Source organism: Nymphalis io, chromosome 24 (genome assembly GCF_905147045.1).
Source record: "Nymphalis io chromosome 24, ilAglIoxx1.1, whole genome shotgun sequence".
NCBI classification, from domain to species: domain Eukaryota; kingdom Metazoa; phylum Arthropoda; class Insecta; order Lepidoptera; family Nymphalidae; genus Nymphalis; species Nymphalis io.
In genome coordinates, this window is record NC_065911.1 from 1,937,119 (window position 1) to 1,957,881 (window position 20,763).

The 20,763-nt window shown below is 34.1% G+C and overlaps 1 protein-coding gene across 1 annotated transcript; it reads left to right on the forward strand.

Moving 5' to 3' along the window:
• Positions 1-7,596: 7,596 nt before the first annotated feature.
• On the forward strand, positions 7,597-20,551 carry LOC126777997 (hepatocyte nuclear factor 6). Its single transcript, XM_050501371.1, has 4 exons — positions 7,597-8,323; positions 18,800-18,823; positions 19,088-19,194; positions 20,189-20,551. Exons 1-4 carry the CDS (start codon positions 7,612-7,614, stop codon positions 20,432-20,434), a joined length of 1,089 nt encoding a protein of 362 aa, XP_050357328.1. The 5' UTR covers positions 7,597-7,611; the 3' UTR covers positions 20,435-20,551.
• The last annotated feature ends 212 nt before the right edge of the window (positions 20,552-20,763 follow it).

The following is a 20,763-nucleotide window of genomic DNA, read 5'->3' on the forward strand; positions in this document are numbered from 1 at the left end:
TTTATATATAATTAAATATTTTATTATATTCAAACCCGGGCAAGCACCACTGAATTTTCATGTGCTTAATTTGTGTTTATAATTCATCTCGTGCTTGACGGTGAAGGAAAACATCGTGAGGAAACCTGCATGTGTCTAATTTCATTGAAATCCTGCCACATGTGTATTCTACCAACCCGCATTGGAGCAGCGTGGTGGAATAAGCTCTAAACCTTCTCCTCAAAAAGGGAGAGGAGGCCTTAGCCCAGCAGTGGTACATTAACAGGCTGTTACTGTACTGTACTAACACGAAATACATTTTGTTTTTCATTGAATAATATATTTTTTTTATTTAATTTCTTTTCAGAGAAACTTTAATTTAATATTTAAAAAAATACGGAAACGGTAAAGTCATAATGCCGTGTGTAACAAATTAAGTTACCTAACAAATCAAAATATTATTCACGCGGTCACCACCGCTATAGACAAGAATATTTGACGCTGTAAGGAATATTAATCATTTCATGCATCGCGAATGCGCCACCAACCTCAGGAACTAAGATGTTATGTCTCTTATGTCTGTAGTTAAACTGGTTCACTCCCCCTTCAAACCGGAGTGAAATAACACTTAGTATTGCTGTTTAGCAATAGCATATCTGATAAGTGGGTGGTATAACCCAGACGGGCTTGCATAAAGCTAAACCACCAAGTAAATACTACAAAACCAGTCAACCATATTTTGTTTTATTTTGATTGTCGGATATATATTTATATATAAACCAATTACTGACAAACTAAGTTACTCAAGTATTATTGAATGAATTACCTTTCACTTATGCGTTCGACGTGTACCCCGACGTGTGCTCTTCTTCCATAAATTGAGCGCTTTTTAGGGTAAAATAGGAGGAATATTAGTAGTTCTTTGAAAATAAGGTATTGTTAGTATTCCTTAAAAGATGTGCAGTATTTCATTTACTGTTCATTGTTCTGTTTGCTAGGTAGGCTGCAGATGTGGAGTACTGGGTTCAAACCCAAAGTCAGATTAATAAAAAATTACTAGGGTTTTCAGCCGAATTGTCAGAAGCAGCCTGAAGTTTGGAAGTTGAAAATGTGTACACTCCCGTGTCTCAAAAAGCACGTAAAGCCGGTGCTCCTGCACCTGGAATCTCTCCGGTCCCTTTGGGTTTTAATAGTGCCTGAAAATAGAGTACACCTGGGATTGCGCACACACTTGTGTGTGTGTAATACATATGTCCGCAATTGGCTAGTCTCCCTTGAGATTCGCCGCAGTGGCCGAAATCAGTCAGGAGGACATCATCATTTTATATAACCTACATAGCATTAGCATCTCAAAGCTGGCTAGCTGGCTGGCTGGCTGGCTAACTGGCTGAGCATGATTGTTCCAATTCACGTGGCAGAATTTCACAAGTTATGTGGTAATCACGATGTTTTCCTTCACCGTCTATTGACTATTGACTTGCCCGATGTTAAGCATCGACACGGTCTAGAATTTTAGATAGTTTCTTACTAGGTCATTTTGGCTTTGCCAAGCTTAGCAATCATAAACACAAAACAATTATACTGTCGTTATATTTATTTATATATAATTAAATATTTTATTATATTCAAACCCGGGCAAGCACCACTGAATTTTCATGTGCTTAATTTGTGTTTATAATTCATCTCGTGCTTGACGGTGAAGGAAAACATCGTGAGGAAACCTGCATGTGTCTAATTTCATTGAAATCCTGCCACATGTGTATTCTACCAACCCGCATTGGAGCAGCGTGTTGGAATAAGCTCCAAACCTTCTCCTCAAAAGGGAGAGGAGGCCTTGGGCCAGCAGTGGGAGATTGACGGGCTGTTACTGTATATAATTAAATATAGAAACAAATTGCTAGATAATTATCTAAGTCAGAAAAACGTAACTTAGCTTAACGTTATCAGCAAGTGAAGAGTTCCGTAATGTACGATGACTTTTGAAGGTAAGAAGTTCTTCAAAGTAATTAAGTATGTGCATAAGTATATTGATAGCCAGATAATTTATCTATTTATATATATATTTCTATATCACCCATATTCCCATTGAATATTGTAAAAATAAACAGATTATCTAATAGTATAAACGCGACATCTTTCCAATTTTTTGTTTTACGACTATTTCATAAAACATGGTACTGTACTTGGTTGGTTTAATGTAACTATATCGTATGCACCCTCATTGTATCATTTTGTTAATAATAATTACCCAGAAGGGTGAGTTACCGCAACGCTCCGTTAAACCTTCTAAAAGGATCATGAAATAAAAAAAGATTAATTATATAACCAATATATAGTTTTTAATTTTTTAGTTTATATATCTTTTTAAGCAATATTTTCGACTATCACATAAGAAATGAATGTAATTATATTTAAAAAAAATATATTTATATTTCAAATATATAAAAGTGAAATTTGTCTCTCATGAGGGTTAATTCAAAAACATAAATTAAATATTTAAATGCACGTACTTATTTGAAACATTCTAAAATTAAAGTAGGAATTGAGATTTGAAACAATAAAATATGCTGCTATAAATATCGAACCGAATGAAACGACCTTTGAAATCGTCCAATAAATCGAAGCTACATTCGTAGCGATCGCGAAAATCAATAGTCGATGCCATGACATGCGGTGAGCCTACAAAACATTCCAACAAAATCATACAATAGCAAATACCTCGTCAGTGCACACGATAATTTACCTTATCTGAATCAAATAGGGTTGAAAATAACTTACGCCAGTGTGCATGTTAGATCGTTCTATCTTGGACAATGAATAGACCGGATAATCGACGCCTAGCCTTGTGCGATATCGATTTTACTAGGGGCTACTTGCTTAGAAACGAAACAACGAACACATATCTATCCCTTACTTTCGTATACGTTCGTAAATGTAAGAAAAAGGGATGGAACGTTGTTGTCGGTGTCTATTAATTCGTGCTCCGTTGTCATAGCAACGGTTCATATAGAGGGTAAAATTTCCGATATGATCGTAGTTATCAATTTTCGATATTTATAGGTCATGATGGAATTAACTGTTAATGTATTTGTCGATGAAGAATATCAACATTGTAATGGCGAACGAAGGTGATAGAGCTGCTGAAGAAAACGAATAATTATCGATTTGGTAAGATATTCAGTTTGATAAACTGTGTTGTGTGGCGTCTTTTTTTTCCCAAACATTTGCGTGTTTTATGACGTAAAAACTAATCTGTATGTGGTTGTATATTTCAATGATTTGCTAGAAATTGTATTGATATTTACATCGATTTTCGCAATCGTGAATTAAAAGGTTTATTATATTAAATACTTAGTTTAATTATAAAAGAACTTTTATAATTCATGGGTTTAGGTATAAATATCGAAAAAAACGAGAACAATAAAATAAAAACATAGGATAGTCTTTACGCAATATTTTAATACTGATATTTCTAAAAGAAAAAAAATATACTATCAACAATTTTTTTATAGAGGTTTCATTCAATCTTGTTTTATAATGAAACCCTTTAAGTATCTCATATCCTTAAAATGCTAATAAGAACATGTGGTGGTAAGGGGTCAACGCACCCGGAAGACAGTGTGGCACGAGCTGAACAGGTGTGCGATCGATATCGATGAAAAAAAATCGATATTACGTCACGCACTGTGGTGGGATCGCGCAGCTGTCACGCGCTATGCTAATTAAAATGGGGTTCGAAATTCAAAAATTCAAACACCCTTTGTGTTAGAATTGAAAAAAAGTAAATATGCATTTTTTTGTAGAACGCGACGGTTATCTTCGCTAATGTTTTATTTTTTTTTATTTTTAAGCAAATATTATATTAACTAAGCATGTTGAATTCGTGTCATGTTTTGTACTAACATAGATTTATTAAAACTTTTCTTATGAATAAATATACATTTTTTTTACATATAATCAATATTAACAGAAAAGGTATCATTAATCCTTTTTATTACCTTTATCATGTAATATGTGAGTTGATTTACGATTATTTTATTTTTAATTTAGAATGTGAAATAAAATATAATGAAGTAAATAAAAAATATTTTTTCACCATTTCAAAATTCTAATCATAATTTGTTACATAACATTTATAATCTGTTTCAACAACCCATAACAATTTTATATAAATAATATTAATATTTATGTATTCGCAAAGTTAAACTTTAAAAACTCAAGTTAGTATTCACATTCATATAGAAGAACAATGTGTTCGAGTAACAAGATCAAGGGTACATAATAATTATAATATATGATTATTATAAATAATTAAGTCTTATCAATTTGTCATAATCAAATCTATTTTTTTTAAAACGCAAAGAAATATGCGAAACGTATCCTTCGTGACGTAACACAATGTTACGGCCGGTGCTGCGGGCAGGACGCGGTGTAGGGTCTAGGGGCGGCTGCTTGTTATGTTTAACGAGAATACCGTTATTGTATCGATATCGATAATATGTATTTATCTGATGATTCTTTTGAATATGTAAAATCTTAAATAAATTTAAAATAGAACTCGTTATTTGTTAATTTGCGTAATACTATCGCTTTTTTATTGCACGTTAAAAAAGCATGACTTGAAATTGACAGCCGCAATCAAATTTATTTGTAGAAAAACAAATTATTATAAATTTAGTTTTGTTTGAATAAAACAGTTGGTTTTTCATGTTATTTTGTTATTTTTAATAAATTTATAGCAAATACTGTATTTATTAAAAAAAATTTCTATTTAGCGTTTAATCATATACTTTTATCGACATATTAATATAGTATTAAAATTTTTCTAAAGTATTTTGATATCGATATTAGAAAAGCAAGCAGAACAACTCTAGCCCCCTTTGTCGCGCGCCAGGTGTCGAGCGGGGTCAGGCGTATGCCCGTCTGTACGATTACCTTACCCTGTAACTAATGTGTTCTCTATGGGTGAAATGGGTAAGCGAACAATGAGAACCAGTATGATAATGTTGCATTAAGTTTACACTGAAATGCAGCTTTGTTTTTTAAGTCTAGTTCATAAAAAAGAATTAAATATATTGTTTTAAAATGAGCCCCAAAAAAGAAAGGGGTTGCATACAATAATGGGTTATATTGTAATTAATTAAGCTTAACTTGCTCGCTTAGTTTATATTTTTCAAGTTTTAAGCTATAGCTTTATGTACAAGATATATAACTAAAATAACAGAAATCTATTATACAAGAGCATATTCTTCTGTCTAAATTCTATTTTCCTTGTATATTTTTGTGGAAGAAATCTCTTCAAGGGATGTGAAGCCTTTTGTCCTTAGTTCTCATTCGGTATATTTTTTGTTTCAATTTATTTCTGATACATATAATCAGGTGAAAATAATAAATGTGCCAGAATTTAGTATCTTAATTTGATATTGAAATGTGTGAGCGAATCTGTTTGTCCGTTTCACTTTCTCGCTTCATCCAATCCACATGTAACATGTACTAAACATTTCTGTAATTCATGCGAGTTTAGCTCTTGGAAGATAATATTAGAAGACCTTAACCAATGATCGTGGGTTCAAACCCGGCAAGCACCACTGATTTGTTTCATTCATGTGCTTAATTTGTGTTTGTAATTCACCTCGTGCTTGACGGTGAAGGAAAACACCGTTTCCTGTGCTTAATTGCATTGAAATTATGCCACATGTGTCGAGATGGCCCAGTGGTAAGAACGCGTGAATCTTAACCGATGAACGTGGGTTCAAACCCGGGCAAGCACCTCTGAATTTTCATGTGCTTAATTTCTGTTTATAATTCATCTCGTGCTTTTCGGTGAAGGAAAACATCGTGAGGAAACCTGCATGTGTCTAATTTCATCGAAATTCTGCCACATGTGTATTCCACCAACCCGCATTGGAGCAGCGTGGTGGAATAAGCTCCAAACCTTCTCCTCAAATAGGGAGAGGAGGCCTTAGCCCAGCAGTGGGACATTTACAGGCTGTTGTACTTTTTTATGCCACATGTGTATTCTACGAACCCGCACTGGAGCAGCGTGGTGGAATAAGCTCCAAACCTTTTCCTCAAAAGGGAGAGGAGGCCTTAGCCCAGCAGTGGGACATTAACAGGCTGTTACTGTTACTATATATTATGGTGTACTTTTATATATATATCTGTTACGAAGTTTTTTTGCAAAAACCAATTATGAAAATTTTAGATTTAATTTTGGGGTAAATAAATGCGTTAAGAAAAAAAAGAAGATCCAAATTCTTAAAAATGTTAATTAAAAAAAGTGATGTAACAGCTTGTTCCACAGCTGGGGATTAGGCATCTATTAGGACAAGGTTAGTAGCTTATTCCATTTCATTAATTTTAACCAAATAAATATTCTTACTGGAATCACTTTGTAAACACGAACTTATCCGTTCTAAGTAGAAATAATTATAAGCCGGTAGTTGAAATGGTTTTATATAAAACTGAAAAAAATACATTAAGTTCGTAAGTTCTCGTGAAAACCAATCTGAGTGAAGTTGCCTTTAAATTAGACTATAAAATGTAATACTGCGATATTTATTTAAACTCGTTTAACTTTATGGCATGCAGTGTCAAAATTGAGCACTTGCCCCTAAATAATATACATATGAGAAATCATATGACAATTGCTTTATTTCTATATAAATAAAAAAAAAACTAAATTAAAATATACGTTCAAGTAAACTTTAACTGAAACCAAAAAACAACCAAGAAACTCAGTAGTTACTTAGTGTGTTAATCAAATAAATGTAATTATTATTTTATTATATACATAGTTTTATATTATATTTTATTATATTTATATTATATATATAGTTCATTTTTTGGTCATGAATTTGTGCGTACATGTGTAATTACGGAAGACATTGTATTGTTTCCTGGTTGTGGTTAAAAGTCGTTAAAGTTATTTCAATGTATCGTCAAATTATATTAAATGCGTGATTATATTATTTATTATTTGTTAGACAGAGGAATTATCTTGTAATTGGAAAATCATAATATGGAAGTAAATTAAGAATGCAATTGTATTTTCTTATAATTATTTGCGTTTGAATTTGTGGTTTTCATAGTCATAATGTATTTAATAAGTAATTAACGTCCATCGTTAACTATGAATCAGAGCTAAATAAGATGGTTTTCCTTTGGAAGTTCCACCACGAGGTAGCGAGTAGCCGAGTGACAGTACCTCAAACGAGGGCATAGTCTACTATCGTACAAAAAGCACACCTCAGACCCTCGTACGACGTCGTCTTCTATAATACATTACTAGTTTAAAAGGACGCGTAGTCAACGAATTACGCAAATGCCAGTAATGGACTGCAAACGATATAAACTGTTAGCTATAGAGTTGTTAAAGCACCTCAGGGTAGGTTAAGGGTGCATTGTAGTGTTCGCGTCATAAAACCAGACTGGACGGTAGGAGGCGATGAAAATTGAACTTTTCCTGTCTCTGATAAGATACAGGATTGGTTAAATGTGGTGGATATAGGACGTTTGTTAGCAAGGGTGACAGAGTAGGGGTGTTTGCAGGCGGACCGAGGGGACGGAAGGGTGCGTCGCGCAGGCGTGCTCCAGTCGCCCGCGCGACCCCGCCGCCGCCGGCCGCGCGCCATGGACGAAACACGAGTTCGCGACCGCGCGCCTCTCACCGTGATAGTGGCACCAAGCCATGTATCGCCACCAAGACTATCTCCAGCAGACCTTCTCCCCGACGGTGATGCAGCTTTCCATCCGCTATCAGCCGTCAACGGTCGACTCACACCCCCAGGACTCGAGCCAGCGTCGTACGCCACACTAACGCCGTTGCTACCTTTACCTCCGATCAGCACAGTTTCAGACAAATTTGCATACCATGCGGGAGGCACATTTACCGTCATCCAACAACAACAATCATATGCTTCTCTATCACCCGCGCCATATAATGAACCTTTGTCTCCACAATCGGCATATAGCAGACGGAGTGCGTCCCCGAATTCATTTGAAAGGCGGTCCCCCACCCCTCCGTTGCCGAGCCCGGGCTTGGACCTGAATGCGGCTCTCCTAGCGAGGGAGGAACAAGCCCAACAACAGTCTCAGAATGATACGGAGGAGATTAATACAAAAGAGCTAGCTCAAAGGATAAGTGGAGAGTTGAAGAGGTATTCTATCCCTCAGGCGATATTCGCGCAGAGGGTGCTTTGTCGGTCGCAGGGGACGCTAAGTGATCTGCTACGAAACCCTAAGCCATGGTCAAAGCTCAAGTCTGGCAGGGAGACGTTTAGGCGAATGTGGAAATGGCTACAAGAGCCCGAATTTCAAAGAATGTCAGCGTTAAGGCTAGCAGGTACGATGTGCATGATTTTTTAAATTATATTTTTGTTTATCGGGATATTGAATAGGATGAGATTATGAAAACATAAGGAGTTTTTTGTAAAGAGGTATAAAAAACATTTCAATATAACTTGAGTTTTTTAAAGTATTGCTCAAGGGAATTTATTTTGTTTTCGTTCTGAATTATGTTATCTTATTTAATTCAAGAACAAACATTCATGGTAATTTATTTAATTGCATCAGACTGTGTTAGTACCTTTAAAAATTTGAAAAAAGTCTAATTATAATGAAATAATGAAACTGGTAACTTTATGTATATTTTTAATATAAAAATATATTCACACTTTCGTAGGATATAAAAGCTTACGTATAAACATTATGGCATCATTCATTAACAAACTGACATTTAATACGACGCCCGATAACGATTCAATATACTCAGTTAACTAACGTACATAAAAAAGCATACGATTAAAAATTGAAAAAAAAATCGATATTCGCCAAGTTTACAAACATCGCGAACGTCAGCTGTATGCATCGATTCGTCGACAATCGATGATGGCCGCGGCGCGCGGTCGATACCGCGTGGTACGTCACTACGGGACGGAGAAACCGGGACGACGCTAGGGCTGTAGTTTTCAAAGCGGGTGATAATAGGGTCGTGACTAATGATATATGGAAATAAAAAGCGGACAAAGGGCTTGTATTTTTATCGCGCGCTGGTTGATATAGTTGTATTAAGCTTATATTATTATTATTATCGTTTGGCAATAACAAAGTCAGGGGTCTGTGATTTTTAAAACGTAAACCAGCCTAGGGATGATTATTGATATTGCATTGAGTTTTTTTGTAAATTATAAGACTATGTTTTTGGTTGTCGAAATATTTATACGGTTTGTTGTTAGTATGTTTTAGATTGTTTAAAGTATAAATTCAGTCTTTATTCAGTTATATTACACGTATTTTGAATATATGCTTATGGGTTATACATGTATATATCAATAATGTTATAAAACAATAGGATGTGGTGCGCCTTTTGTGTACCTAGGAATAATTAATACGCGTAATTTCCCAGTGTTAGGCATGGGGACAATTACATGGGGTTAGGATCGGCTTACATCGATAGGCGACCCTTAAAAGCAATTGAGGCTTAGGGTGATGAACTTTTATGAATGGTAACCGTGGAAAGATGGAAAGTGAGAAAGTGATTGTTATTTAAACTTTCAAATCAGTTTTTTCTTCCTTTGGTGTATCTTTTTATTTCTTTTGTTTTGGTTTAATATTTTTGTATCTTTATTTCCGGAAACGTAACATTTTGAATTTTTTATTGACTATTAGTTATAAAAAAATAGTATTATATAGTATACTGAAATTCTGCCACATGTGTATTCCACCAACCCGCATTGTAGCAGCGTGGTGGAATAAGTTCCAAACCTTCCCCTCAAAAAGGGAGAGGAGGCCTTAGCCCTACTGGGCTAAGGCCTCCTCTTCCTCTTCTCTCAGTAACAGCCTTTAAATGTCCCTCAGTAGAGGCTGTTACTGTTACTGTACTGTATTAGTTATACGAATGGTCCATTCATTTGATTTGAAAATCATTTCTCTGTTTTCTTTATACAGTTATGTTAGCGTGTATGACTGACATAAGCTTTCGACATTTTTTATAATTGATACGTATACCTTGCTGATCTAGTGCTAGCTGTTAAGGCTGTAGAATCTGAGGTCTTGGGGTCAGATCAGGTTATTGGTTTTTGTGTTCGTAAATTCAGTAAACGAGTTAGGAAGATGGATATAGTGAGTCAGGGTTATCTGATGCCTCGTGAAGCGTGTATGTAGATTGGTTCTCTCAGGTCGTATAGGATTCCTGTTCTATTGGACCATTAGAGTGAGATGATGGAGAACTTCCCGGGGACACCTGTATTTTTGGAGACCATCGTATGAAATTGTGCCACATCTTCAACCAGTCAGCACTCAAGTTTCGGGGTGTAGTAAGATAAAAAATATCTTCCTCGACGCGAGTGAGGAGACCGTTTTTATCTTTCTATAACCCGACTTGCTATCACCTGTTGCAGAAACGCGTGGATTATGTAAGAAAGGGAGGCGTCAAGGGATGTGGACGTGGTTGGAACGAAGATACATAGTATTCGGTCCATTGTACCGACAATATTGCAACGTTTTCTTTATCACAATATTATAATTTTTATTACTCGACGTCTTAGCCGATAGCACGGTGGACGCGTCTCACACTCATCATTCGTTGAGCATTAGCATAGTTAAAGTATATGAACAATATACATATTATGCTATTGACCTAAGTTTAATTTTACACAAAAAAGTAGATTTTTTTTATAGAATAGAAAGGCAGACGAGCATACGGGCCACTTGATGGTAAGTGGTTACCAACGCCCTTAGACATTGGCATTTTAAGAAATGTCAACTATCGCTTACATAGCCAATGCGCCATCGACCTTGGAGATTTTATGTCCCTTGTGCCTGTAATTACACTGGCTCACTCACCCTTCAAACCGGAACATAACAATACCAAGTACTGTTGTTTTGCGATAGAATATCTGATAAGTGGGTGGTACCTACCCAGACGAGCTTGCACAAAGCCCTACCACCATCCAATGCTTAGATAAACAACTTATACACCAAGAGTATTATGTATTAATAAAACTTGAACAGCGGCTGTATAAGTCTATCGTAAATAAGTTAAGAATGTCAAAAGAAATCCAACACACATATATGTATGTACAGCAGCAAAAATGTCGTGAATGTGGAAGCCTTACACTTCTTTCGGTTCTCATTCGCCAAGTGTCCTGAGTACGTACGCCACGCCATACGCTTGGAGTATAACACAGATACAAAAAATACAACTTTAAGTGATTGGGTCAAACAATAAATTCGTTTAAACACGAAGTTCATAATGTTTTAATTATTAGCTATTTTCTTTGCCAGGATATTTGCCAACGGATGGTAGATACAGGGTCTGTAGAAAAACATTCGGCGATTATTTAATTTACTTTATACTTTATTGTACACTACAAAGAGAAAAAAAAAAAAATACAAAACATGGATACAGCCTAAATAAAAGTAGCATACAATTTTGGCGACCTTAGCCGACATAGCGATCTCTTCCAAGCAACCAACAATTCTTTAATGTGTCTCTGATCTAAGATCTTAGTTTCTGTATTCACACTGGCTTCTTCACTCTTCAAGCCAAACACATCAACAGAGTTTTGATCTTTGGTGCTAGAATAAATGAAGAGTGGGTCTTCCCAAAGAGCCTAAAGTAACTATTAAATATTTAAGAATCGCTGATTTAACTTACCCTTTATAGGATATTTTGCGGTAAATGTAACAGCTTGTAACACATTTCAATCAGGACGCAATCGCGGGTGCGAAATATACACCCTTGGCGATTTTACGTTTAGGGGATGCCTGCCTTGGAAATTAATTATTAAGTACAAGCTCTTTTTATTAATATTATACGTTGAAAGTTTAAGGTGAAAAGTTTTTTTTTATTTTTAAAATTTGAATCATAATACTTGAGAAAAAGAGATAGTTTTGCTTGCTTCTTGTTGTTTATTATACGTCATTTTAGAAATATAGCATTTTAGATATATAGTTATTCAAAGAATTGTTTTTTTCACAAACTTTGCTTATAATTTTATATTTTTATATGAAATCTTGGAAATCGTTGTTTTATTTCCAAGTCGTGTTATTTAGTTTATCTATAATAATCATTATAATCAATCAGAATTGATTTATCTCTGTCTTACTGTTTATGTCTGTGCCTCGATGGTCTGTAGGCGCCCTAAGGGCCTTAGCGTTACGAACAATAAAAAAAAATGTAAGTAAAAGTAAAAAGACATATTCAAAGCCTTCAAATTCATATATGCTATCCTCAAATTTTAAATAGTGATTATGAATTTCGACCAGTAATTATTTAATTTTTAATATATATAAAAAAATCGTTGTTGCCTACAGTGTAATAAAAGTAAATAATAATAAAGAAGTAAATAAATTATATATAATTTTAAATAATCGGAAATACGACTCAACAGGATAATATTGCCAGCTTTCTTGCCACTCGCTATTTGTAGTGTATATATATATATATATATATATAAAGAAAATACTATTCTCATTTTATGTTGCCTCCATTCAATGAACGAGGTATTTAAAGTAAAAGTAATTTTATCTTGATAGAATATATTTGGCAATCGTCCTATTTTCTTAGGACGTATAGTTTGTCATGGTAAAGTATTAGGGTCATGGTGTTCATAATGTCCTGGTTTCACCCTTATGAACCCTTAAAAATATAATTGAATTAAGTTATATTACATTCTTAATTTAAACTAGTTTGTATTGTGTCCAGGATTTTTTTATGGTATCGGAAAAGGACGGCCTAATGGACCACCTGATGGTAAGTGGATACCACCTATAAATTTGGCGCCGTAAAAATATTTAACGTTACCTTACATCGCCAATGGGCCACCAAACTTAGAAACTAAGATGTTTTGTCCTCTGTGCTCGAAGTTTCACTGGCTCACTCACCCTTCCAACCGCAACATAACAATACTTAGTATTGATATTTTGCGGTAGAATATGTGATAAGTGGGTGGTACCTAACGGGCTTGGACAAAGCCCTACCACCAAGTCAAGTATTCCAACCCCAAGCAGCCATACTATATTGTCGTTTTTCGGTTTGAATTCTGGATAGTGTTACAGGTATAAAGGACGGTTCCCAAATGTCTGACAAAAATCCCGACGGGCTTGCACAAAGCCTCACCACCAAGCGTGTGTCGTATCATTTCCAACCATTCGTGTTTTTCATTTATAAGTAAAATTCAATTCGGAATAAGGGCTTGTTAAATGTAGGTTTTTTTGACAGGAAATTAATACTGTTTATTAAAGTCAGTTAAGCAAAACTGAAAATGTCTGCTAGGGCAGTGTGTGAACTGAAGAAATGTGAAGAGATAGAAGTTCTTAAGAATTTCTTTCTACCTAGCAGTCCTCGTGTTCTCTCATGTCGAATATAAGTTGTTAACGCAAGCATTTGACAAATATACAAATATTGGTTTTGAACATGTATATATTTATATAAATCCTGGCAAGCAAAATTTTCAATTATTTGCGAAAGAGAAACGATGTCTGGATTTTGTATCCAATATTTTCATTGTTGTCATAAATTAATTATTAGTATTCAAATTAAATGTCACTTAAATTAGACTTTTATATAGTTTTATTTTTATTGTATTTTATTCAATATTTATTAATGTTTTTACGTTGTTTTAATGTGAAAAGGTATTAACTTTTACGACCAATCATTGGTGGAGGCAGCTCACTAGCAATATCGACATTATACTTTGTATTATTTTGTTTTTGAGTAACAGTGGAATTTACTGATTTTATATTTGGTATATATACAAATAAATAAAATTAAAATGTCTGTCTGTGATTTAAAAATCACTGCCTTATTTCAAGTTAATATAGCTATATGCGAATTACCAAAACATTGCCATTTGTTTTATTTTTGTGTTTGATTGTCTGTTTGTTTGTCTAGAATAATCTTGTAAACGACTTAAAATTACACATGCAGTTTATTTATTGCAATAGATTTATTAAAAAGACTATTCCAAAGTACCATTTACTTTTTATTTCATCAAAATCGGTTGTGTCTGTCAAAACTTATTACAACTTAACTAAAACCATTTTTATTTTTTTATTTTAGGTTACCGCTGCTACCTAATAATTTAAATATTAGCGAAGCTGCAGGTTTTACTATTATAACAATAGGAATATTAGCAATATATTACTAATATTTCACTTAATGTTAAACGTAAAACTTATGTTAGAAGTGGGTTCCATAACAGCACGAGGTGGCAGGTGGAAGAGGTGGTACCTACGAATTTCACATAGTTATGTGTAGCTTTTAGCTTTTATATATAATTTCATCAAAATCGGTTCACTTGTTTAGTCGTGAAAGCTTAATAGATAGACAGTTACTTTCGCATTTATTATATAAGTAGAGATACAAATGGAAAGAAAACACCCAGACCTGATAATAGCAGGCGAATGAAACTCAGAGTAAAACTTCTCAATCATTAATATAATATAATTTTCAATATAGGAAACAGCTGGGAGGCGATCGTTTCATTTCTGTGATGTGTTTATCTTTAAGTATAAAATATATATATTTATTTTTTCCAAATTAAAGGTTTTTTTACACAAACTTTCTTCACCTTTATGTGAAGCCTTTATGAGTTACTTTAGGTGTTAATGTTTTAAATACCCTTTCTTAGTGCTAACCTAATGGTGCTAAACCAATGGTTTGGGCTATGCGATGATATGTCAGTCAGTTATTATTTTATAAAAAAAATACACAAGAGTTACTGTCTTTATACAATTGACATAGCGTCAGTAAAATTAAATCGAAAAATATATGTTAAATATAATACGTGGTTATAGGCGTGGTTGGTAGATACTTGCCTTTCACGCCGAAGGTTGTGGGTTCGACTATCCAGGACAGACATTTGTGTGCATGGACATATCTGTTTGTGCTGAGTCTGGGTGTAATTATCTATATTGTATGTATATATCTATATGTATTTACAAAAGACAAGTAGTATATGTAGTATATCAGTTGTCTGGTCTCCATAGCACAAGCTCTGTACAAGCTTAATTTGGGATCAGATGGCCGTGTGTGAAAAATGTCCCGGAATAGTATTATTATTATTATTAAAAAAAGAATAATTTTTTTTACACAAATTAAGCACATGAAAATTCAGTGGTATTTACCTGAACCAGCGATCATCGGTTAAGATTTCGAGTTTTAACCATTTGGCAATTTCTGCTGTTTTGCCACAATGAATAAAAGTAAACTATATTAAAGGCCCTGACGACGTAGAAGATTTAGTGGGGTTTTGGTGTCACAACATAAGACCGTGATACGTGCTAACAAGCCAGGCTCGTTCCTTGTCAAAATAAGATGCAGATGTTCCTTAACAAATTCTACAGAATAACGGTTTGGATCGCACGTAAGCTTATGTCTCGTTAATCACCGTTTGCGGCTATAAATATACTATATATATATATATACTATATATATATACTATATATATATATATATTATATTATAATATATATATATATATATATTATAATATATATATTATTATATATAATATATAATATATATATATATATATATATATTTCTTTTTTTTTAGTTTAGTCCACAAAGCTAGCATGAGATACAGTAATACATTTACAATTGAGTCTTCTCGATTTGGACATTACATGCGTACATAAAGACTAAAAAAAAAAAACAAAAAAAAATACATTTGTTAGTAACTACAGCGTAAGATTAGAATAAACATAAAGATCAGAAATCTTATAAAAACTATCACCTACAAATTATTTTTTTAAACGAAACTAAAAAGTAAATAAATAATATAAAAATAAAACTAAAAATTAACCGATTTGTGTAGATACTTTCTTACATAAAACTAAAAGGGAAAGTGCTACTTTCCTGTTAAAATCCCACTGCTGGGCTAATGCTCTAATCTTGAGGAGAAGGCTTGGAGATTATTCCACTACGCTATTTTAATGCGAATTGGTCACAAGTGACTTTTCATCGATAAAAAGTCGTTTAAATACTACACACCTTTTTTGTTGGAAGTGAGTTTTTAATTATACAAAATAATACTAATAATATACGTCACTAGCTGCATCCCGCGGTATTATCCTCGTTCGATATATTTTGAGTTTACCCATAACTGTCGTAACCTGATTTTATGTATCCTCTACCTTTTTTTTAACGCTGGAAAAACGCGTTGCGCGTTTCCCCCACGGGAACAGTGTGGGGGGGGGGGTGAGGCTCGCCGGTGTCCAAGGCGCCGAGTGCGCCCCGAACATCGAAATATTCACTAAATATCCAGAGGTACCCTTTCCGTATTAACGAGGAATGCCACAGGATCGCTTTCGCATGCTACTGTGTATAAACATATCCTCTACCTACTTAACAAACAAGCGAAACATTTTTTTCAATTCGACTTCTAGTTTTTGATTAGCGCTTTCATATACACAAACTTCCTTGCTTTATAATATTCGTATTGATATAATACCTATATACATATGTATAGTCTACATATGCATATAATAATAATATATCCTGGGGCATATTAGTTGAGTGCAATATGCAATTCGTGCAGCTTATAAATATGTAACGACAATGATTTATGTGTATTTTTGAGTTTAAATTTCTTCATTTCCTTAAGTAATACTGAAGAGGCTATATTAAAATATATATATATTGTTTATTTTTCTTTGATTTTATATTATATTGAATCTTATAATTCAATAAAGACAGATTTCATTATGTCGAAATGAAATACGAAAAAATTTCTTCATCTACACGTTTCCTGACACGCGCACAAAGATTAAAACAACATTAAAAACGTTAGATGAGGGCAACGCTAGCACATGGTACCCGCCCTCCCCTGCCGTGACGTCACACCTTCCCTCGCGCCCTCCACCCGCTGTATCGATCGAGCGACCCCCTCGTAGACTGTTCTAGTGTTATTTAGGTATAGCGACATCTTATGATTTTATTATAATTATATATGTTTTTTATTAAGGATTTTTAATATTGATTCAGTTGGATTGTTCAACTTATATGAATCAAACGACAAAAATATTAGAAAATTTGACATATAAGAAAAAAATATACTAGGCTATTAAATAAATACAATTTACACATAAAATGTTGTGTGACAAAGCCAGAAAGAAGCCAGCTCTGTATGGCTGAGCTGAAACTGAGCATTGATTTTCAGCTCGTACTTTAACTCGGAAAACTTAACCAGCAAACAGTTTCGTGTGTTAAAAATAACTGACGAAAAAGTAATATAAATAACAAATAATTATCCACACCAAAAGAATCGATTGTGGGTTGGGGATTCTAGAATGATGATGAAGGTGTGCTTATTTGGTGATCATTAATTATTTATATAATTCATTGAAGCAATTGATTAAGGTATAATTTTCCAGATGCGCCCAACCAGCAAACGTTAAAAGGCGACAATGTAAACAACATGCAGCCGCAGGTCTATCCCAGGGAGTATCAGAGCGGTCCGCCTGTACCCCAGGGCCCCATGTACCCACACGGGCCCCCGCCCTGGGAAACACCGGTTTACGAACCCGCCGGGGACGTTACATGCTTGTGAGTCCCAGGATTACATCAAATCCTCCCCTTTAGATCCTTCTTTGATCCTTTATCGATTGGTTTAATTCCTCAACGGCCTTTATGTCTGTTTTCTTTGTTTTGTTTGATCAAGTGTCTCCCGTTCAAATAGATATATTGGTTTTGTTTTGCAATACATTGATGCTGAATGAAAGCTGTACGAAACGTCTCAACTGGTTCAATCAACTGTTTTTTTAATTTGAGTTGAATAATTGTTTGAGTCCCGTTCTTCCCCGATCCCTGGCTGCGTAGCAGTGGACTTGGTTTCTAATAGGTTGCAAAGTCTGAGAATAGCTTGTTGCAAAGGTAATATTCGTATATACGTATGTATTTTCTAAACATTATTTATTATCATAGAATTATATATGTTTCACATGATATGCCTTGTGACAAGCCTTTAGAAGAAGCGATGTCTTAATGGATTATATTATATATATTTTTGTTTTTTTTTTTGGATTCTAAAAATGTGTAAATTTTATAGAGATTTGCTCATAGATGTTTATTATTTGAATAGGCAGTATCCTTCCCCGAGCTTTTTTCATTATTTTTTTTTAATTCACATAATCAAAGGCAACGATACTGTCTATAAATTCAGAAGTTATAATAACTGTTTTAGATTTTAAAATATTTTTAGCATTAGGTAAGTGTATTTTGTTAGCTTAAAGAAGCCAAGATGTATGTTAGACTGCTAACGCTGCCCCTTCCTCCCTTTTTGTTTACCCCCCCCCCGCGCCCGGGCTGCAATAGATTTATTTTAAACATATGATTTTATAGGTGCCTGCGTGATTTCAGATCCTTTGTTGTTTACATTGTCGCCAGGTATGCATTTATAATATTTACAATAACTCGACAAATTCGGAACGGTCAATGAACCGTGTAAAATCAAAATGGCAATATCGTTTCAAAATGTCTTGCAATTGGAGTTGAAAAAAAAATATTCAAATTAAGAACAATTTTTCGATTCAGGACGAGTTAATATTTTAATTTCAGAATAGATATAGTTATATATAGATTCCTTAGTATAATATTACTTTCGAGTATTCTTTCGCAATGAATACGTTTGAATATAATTTAGCTGTTATCGTGGTCAGAATCGATTGGCTTGCGAAAGGATTCTTTTAGGGTAGTCAGTGTTTAGTCGCATGTTTGTTGTCAATAGATTGCAAGGGCTTCAGATGGTCTAGAGAATATTTGAGGATATAAATATATAATGTGATTATTAATGATATCGTTTTGTTTGTTACAGCGGCCCAGATCCCGCAGAGAGGCAGTGAGTATCGTATGTCGTTTTACTTTAGTTTTTCTATGTGTATATATGTATATAAGGCTTCTTTATAAGTATTATCTTGTTCAATTATTTTCAATTCAATTTCTTTCCTACGTCCTTATTTTTAATTAAATAAGGTTTGATATGACAAATAAGTTTAATAGTACAATTATAAAGAAAATAGGTGATAGTGCAATTATAAAGAAAAAATATTTGAAATTCGAAGTTTGTTTTTTTTTCTTTTCTAAGGTTATTTTTCTTTTAAAGGTTGCAAACGCAAGGAGGATATGGGTTCGGATATTCTGCCTTCCCCGAAGAAGCCGCGTTTGGTTTTCACAGACCTCCAGCGGCGTACTCTGCAAGCTATTTTTAAGGTAATTTGTAATTTATAAATTAAATTATAATATTTTACAAAGGTTAGTTTATCTTGCAAAAAGTGGGAAGATTTCTTTGAGATACTGGTTGTCTAGTAATTATATCAAAATCAAAATGCTTTATTAAACATTTAAGCATTACACTTGCTTATTCATAGTCAAACTAGAAATTACCACCGCTTCTGAAAAGAAACACCCAGCCCTGAGAAGAACCGGTGAAAGAAACTCACCTATCAGATAATAAAAATAAGATAATGTTGTACCTATCTGTCTACCTTTTCTCGTTAAGATTAGCTTGTTGTTTATAAATAGATATTTAACTTCTGTGATTCAAAATGTTACAGAACATCCCTCGAGGTTTTTGAGTATATTAAGTTATAGCTTAAGTTACTTTTTTATTCAACACCAACGAGTAGTGCACAATAAATCAAAAGTCAAAATATTAAATCAGTATTTTGGTAATTGTTTACTTTTATACAGATGTTCTAAAATTTGTTGAAATATAATCAACATGTTAAAAATAAATAAAGCAGTGAAGTCTTATTTATAATAATTTTAAGAATAAGATAAGAAATTATAATTAAATATTTGAAAAAAAAATATGATTTATTGTATTCTCATAATGCATACTTGTATTTATATATAAAGGTTTTTATTTTGTGAAATCTGGACCTAAATTATTTACTAGTTGGTAGGGCTTTGTGGAAGCCCGTCTGGGCAGGTACCACCCACTCATCAGATATTCTATCGCTACACTGGAGTTAGTATTGTTGCTTTCCAGTTTGAAGGGTGAGTCAGTCAGTGTAACTACAGGCACAAGAGACATAACATCTTCGTTTCCAAGGTTGGTAGTACATTGGCGATGCGGTGGTGACCACTTACACCAGGTGGCCCAATGGGCTTCCCGTCTACCTATCCCATAAAAATGCATGAGTATGTTAAATAGCCTCAAATGTGAGGAAAAGTGATTAAAGCATATTAAAATATATTTCAGGAAACAAAGAGGCCGTCAAAAGAAATGCAAGTGACGATAGCGAGGCAACTCGGCTTAGAACCGACGACAGTTGGTAACTTCTTCATGAATGCGCGCAGAAGATCAATGGACAAATGGAAAGACGATGACGCTCCATCCACGGAACTGGATCAGCAATGCGAGGCCCAGGATCTAGACCACATGCCGAGTCTAGACTCAGCGGAGTCGGAGGAAGATCACGACGACCACGACGACCATCTTTTGTGACGCCCTATCCCCCAGCAGCATTTGTTAGTGCTATGAGAAGAAACAGGAGTTGTCGCAAATTTCGAATGTTCAAGCTATATGTGTTGAGATACATATTAATTTACAACTTTTATTGATAATTGCTTTATTTTTGATCATTTTGCTTCAACGGTGGTCAAATTTCGAATTATTTTAATAATTTTAATTACTTTTGTATATTGTTGTATTTCAATGATCATTCGAATGTTTGTAAGACGACTTCCGACTCAAAGTGTACAGAAAGGGACTCTAGTGTGACAATGACGTTGGTCAAGGTAAACTGATCTCTCGATATAAATGTTTCTAGTCAA

What these genes read in the sequence shown, in the direction of transcription:
- LOC126777997 (XM_050501371.1), top strand. Translation starts at nt 7,612, where the DNA reads ATGGACGAAACACGAGTTCGCGACCGCGCGCCTCTCACCGTGATAGTG. An exon ending in CCAGATCCCGCAGAGAGGCA is followed by an intron (nt 18,824 to 19,087) that starts GTGAGTATCGTA and finishes TTTCTTTTAAAG; the next exon opens with GTTGCAAACGCAAGGAGGAT. An exon ending in CTCTGCAAGCTATTTTTAAG is followed by an intron (nt 19,195 to 20,188) that starts GTAATTTGTAAT and finishes AATATATTTCAG; the next exon opens with GAAACAAAGAGGCCGTCAAA.